Source organism: Cucurbita moschata, unplaced genomic scaffold (genome assembly GCF_002738365.1).
Source record: "Cucurbita moschata cultivar Rifu unplaced genomic scaffold, Cmos_1.0 Cmo_Scf00058, whole genome shotgun sequence".
In the NCBI taxonomy this organism is placed as follows: Eukaryota; Viridiplantae; Streptophyta; class Magnoliopsida; order Cucurbitales; family Cucurbitaceae; genus Cucurbita; species Cucurbita moschata.
The window spans coordinates 569,781-574,471 of NW_019268574.1; the positions used below are offsets into that span (position 1 = coordinate 569,781).

Sequence of the window (4,691 nt, forward strand, 5' to 3'; positions counted from 1 at the left end):
CGCAATTGGTTCTCCATATTCTCTACCACTATACAAAATGCAGACTACACTCAGTCCAAAGCAGATTACTCTTTATTTACTAAGAGTAAAAGTACTTCTTTCACTGCAGCTCTTATCTATGTTGATGATATTCTGTTGACAGGCAATGATTTCGAAGAAATTCAACATCTCAAGACTAGTTTACTCGAGAAATTCTTTATCAAAGATTTAGGGAATTTGAAATATTTCCTAAGTATTGAATTTTCTAGGTCTAGAAAAGGAACTTTTATGTCTCAAAGGAAGTATGCTCTAGACATTCTTCAAGACACAAGTCTTACGAGAGCATGTCCAGAAAAATTTCCTATGGAGCAAAATCTAAAACTTTCTTCAACCGGAGGAGAAAAGTTGAATGATCCAAGTAAATATAGACAGTTGGTTGGCAGATTAATATATTTAACCGTTACTGGGCCTGACATAATGTATTCAGTTCGTATGCTTAGTCAATTTATGCATGAACCAAGAAAACCACATTGAGAGGCAGCTCTTCGAGTTTTGAGATATATCAAAGGTACTCTTGGTTAAGGACTTCTACTACCTAAAGGTACTCTTGGTTAAGGACTTCTACTACCATCTAAAAATAACTTGAGATTACAAACATATTGCGATTCAGACTGGGGTGGTTGTCGAACTTCCAGACGGTTTATTTCTGGGTTCTGTATTTTCCTTGGAAATTCAATTATTTCTTGGAGGTCTAAAAAAACAAACCAATGTGTCCAAATCATCAACAGAAGCCGAGTATAGAGCTATGGCAAATACTTGTTTAGAGTTAACTTGGTTAAGATACATTCTCCAAGACTTGAAAGTTCCACTGTCCGAACCAGCATTATTATATTGTGAAAATCAAGCAGCATTACACATAGCAGCCAATCCAGTTTTTCACGAACGTACGAAACACATTGAAATAGATTGTCATATAGTTCAAGAAAAATTACAAGCTAGAATCATCAAGCCATATTATGTTTCGACTAAAATGTAATTGGAAGATATTTTCACTAAAGCTTTGGGAAGCCATCAATTTAGAGTATCGAGCTATGGCAAATACTTGTTTAGAGTTAATCGAACTATGGCAAATACTTGTTTAAAGTTAACTTGATTAAGATACATTCTCCAAGACTTGAAAGTTCCACGCAATTTACTTTATTTGAGAATCATTCAAGCTCGATATGATCAATCTTGCTTGTGGAGTGATTCGAATCTCAATCAAGTGTTCCTTCCTTGAGATATTTGATCAACAAGAATCATGCAAGCTACATATGATCGATCTTACTTGCGTTGTGATTTGAATCTCAAACAATGTTCACTTGTGTTGTGATTTGAATCTCAAACAATGTTCTTGCCTTGAGATATTCAATCAACAAGGTAATCCGACTTACTCTTCGCGTAGTGATTTCCACATATCATAATATTTAGAGTATATATTATTTATAGAATATATCTTAGATATTATATCTTAATATTCTTTATTTATGATTTGATTCACTGTATATTTTATTTTATTCTCAATATTTAATTATTTTATATTTTTCTCATTTGTACATATTAGTTTCTAACTTGTATCCTAAGAATATCAATATCAATGAGAATACATGCCTTCCCAATTCTATTTCTATTTCTATTTCTCATTCTTAACATGGCGGGGCAAAGGGTGGAGGAGGAGAAAACGGAGGCGATCCAGGGCAAGGACGTCCGATAACAGGGCCACAAAGATCCAAGTTGTTGGCAAAACTGTCGGGGGGGTAAACGAACCAAGTTGTTCAGCTATGTCGTAAAAATCAAAGTTAGAAACCACGGACTCGTAACAATCATAAAAAAAAACCTGATGGGGGTGAACAAGGAGAAGGAACCGTTATCTGGAACCACGCCCGAGAGATGGTTATTCGATAGATCCCTAGAAAAGAAACGCTATCCTCATAATTTGTACAATATCGATACAATTTGGCGAACTTTTGAAGGCGAGCGAGGTATACTCACAACACTTGAAGGGATGAGATATTCGTCAATGACATAGGAATAGGACCTGATAAGCTGTTGTTGTTCAGCCGGCTATCCATATTAAAACATTCCAAGAACAAACAATGTAAGAACTAAACAAAACAACTCAATCAGAATAGACTAATTAGAACTGCAACTCACAGGAATCGTAGTTTTGACAGCTTGCCTAACGTGTCGGGAATTGGACCCGAAAATCTGTTCAAATAAAGATCTAAGCTCACCAAACTAGTCAGATTTCCCAGATCACTTGGGATTACTCCACTTATGTTGTTACTGTAGAGCTCTCTGTCATCAAGAAAGGGGGAAACAAAGATTTTTAGTCAAATAAAAGATTGATGATGAAAATGGAAAAACTATCGTCGATATTATTATGCGCGATCAATAACACGTCGGATTCGAGCCTTCTAGGACGTTCAGGATATTATGTACAAGAGATTTCGGTTGACCACTATAAATGACACGTTAAGTGTTCTTCATCATAGATAATAGAAAACTTTAGGAAGAAACAGAAGATTATGATCAAGATCCCATGCCTAGGGTTCATAGTCTTAGAATAAATTATATCATCCCCACACATAATCAGTTCAAACAGATTTTCCCTCAACAAAATTCGATATCATTGCTGCCCATTGTACTGATGGAATATATTACAAGACCATGACAGCTTGAAAGAGACCGGACGGTACTTACAGATACTGCAAATTTTTTAGCAAGCCAAGCTGTGGAACAAGTGTGCCCGATAAAGCTGCGTGTCCAAGATCACTGAAGAAACGTAAAACAAGAGCTAGATTATTTGCAGTCCTGTGAATTATTACTTATCATACGCGTCTCTAGACGAGACCATGTATGAGCGAATAGCTTACACTCGTACGACACTATTATCATTGTTGCAAGTAACATGAAACCATGTACAGGGATTGACAAGTGTGGGATCCCAACTCTGCAAGACATTGTTAGGATCCTGCAAGCTGGTTCTTAGGCTATGCAAAGCATCACCTGTTCAAAAATAAAAGTGAACTTATTAACAAAGGGATAAGAACAACATGCCAGCACAAAGAAAAAAGAGTTCCAACAGACTAAACTGTTTTGAAAACACTAATCTTCAAAACTAATCTAATAGCCCCGACCCACCGCTAGCAGATATTGTCCTCTTTGGGCTTTCCCCTCAAGGTTTTTAAAACGTGTCTACTAAGGAGAGGCTTCCACGCCCTTATAAAGAGTGTTTCGTCCTCCTCCCCAACCGATGTGGCATCTCACAATCCACCCCTCTTCGGAGCCCGGCGTCCTCGCTATTGAAGCTCAGCCTTCTCGCTAGCACATCGCCCGATGTCTAGCTCTGATACCATTTGTAATGGTTCAAGCTCACCACTAGCAAATATTGTCGTTTTTGTGCTTTCCCTTTCAGGCTACCCCTCGAGGTTTTTAAAACGCGTCTACTAGGGAGAGGTTTCCACACTCTTATAAAGGGTATTTCGTTCTCCTCCCCAACCGATGCGGGATCTCACAGCTACGAAGGTCTTAGCTGCCACAACGACCATCAAGTCCATAGTTCAAGATTTATAAACAAGTCATTGGAAGTTCCCTGATTTCATCTAACATAAACATTCGAAACAGGGACGAAAGAACACGAATTACATCCCATGACCCAGCAATCAACCATTGATCATTTACAACAAGAAATGAAGGAAAAGAACCAACAGACCCTTTTGTATTATCCATGTTGTGGCCTATAAACTTCGAATTCCCCTCAATGGAGAACCCATTAAGGTGTCTTCCAACTTCTACAATAGATATTAGATTACATATTTCAGTCTTATGCATAAACCTCTAACAAACACCATTGGCAGCTTGAATATCATCCTAATCTTACAACCAAGCCAACAAGGAGACAAAAGCACACAAAATAATGAACTATTTAACCTCCAAGAACAATTCCAGTTGTCCAAATACACAAGAAACAAAAAGGAGATAGAGAAGAACAGAGGCATTTCCACATTCAGAAGTGATTTAACACAAAAGGAACGAATTCAGCAAAGAAGAAAGCAATTCCAAGCAGAACGAACCTTCCATGTTAGCAGAAACAAGCCATAGTGAAGGAAGCAGCAAGATCAAAGAGACAAAACCCAGAGCCAAAACTTTGTAGTGCTCCATCTTGATTAAGTGATCATCAACATCAGATCCAAATGGTAAAACTCACAAACAAACCCAAAAACCACAGAATCACCAAAACCCCAGTTGGGAAACAAAATCTAAACCCCAAAAAACTCCGCGAGAACTCAAAACTCGAAAACCAGTTCAAAAATCCATGAAGAACTTCAACATTTAAGCTCGAACACAGAATCGTGAAGAACAAGCAGCACGCAAAGCCGATCTGGGGAGAGATGAACACAGAAGAGAGGAAAAAAATCAGAAAATTTCAGACATTATTTGTTTTCCCCTTTCACGGGCATAGCTTTGTTCTATCGGGGAAGGGATAATGAAAGAGACCAGAATAGATAAAATAAAAAGGAATTGGGAAAGAAATAGAAATAATGAAAGTTACCGTGCTTTCTTATTGTTTTCTTAACTCAATACTCATGGTTACACAATTCGATTTATAGCCTTGTACACTAACTCATAGTTACACAATTCCAGTATTTATAGGTTTTGGATCAGAAATT

General features: G+C 37.5%; 1 protein-coding gene across 1 annotated transcript; it reads right to left on the reverse strand.

Annotated features, from left to right (window-relative positions):
- Positions 1–1,616: 1,616 nt before the first annotated feature.
- On the reverse strand, positions 1,617–4,490 carry LOC111436649 (somatic embryogenesis receptor kinase 2-like). Its single transcript, XM_023074364.1, has 7 exons — positions 4,095–4,490; positions 2,895–3,027; positions 2,722–2,793; positions 2,173–2,316; positions 2,011–2,082; positions 1,856–1,927; positions 1,617–1,764 (listed from the first exon to the last, which is right to left on the reverse strand). Exons 1-7 carry the CDS (start codon positions 4,180–4,182, stop codon positions 1,665–1,667), a joined length of 681 nt encoding a protein of 226 aa, XP_022930132.1. The 5' UTR covers positions 4,183–4,490; the 3' UTR covers positions 1,617–1,664.
- Between the last annotated feature and the right edge of the window lie 201 nt (positions 4,491–4,691).

Excerpts from the sequence above, each read along its gene's own strand:
- LOC111436649 (XM_023074364.1), bottom strand. The coding sequence starts at position 4,182 with ATGGAGCACTACAAAGTTTTGGCTCTGGGTTTTGTCTCTTTGATCTTG. Across the intron at positions 2,317-2,721 it reads CTAAAAAATTTGCAGTATCT|AGAGCTCTACAGTAACAACA; the intron begins GTAAGTACCGTC and ends TCTTGATGACAG. Across the intron at positions 1,928-2,010 it reads ATCTCATCCCTTCAAGTGTT|GGATCTATCGAATAACCATC; the intron begins GTGAGTATACCT and ends TTTCTTTTCTAG.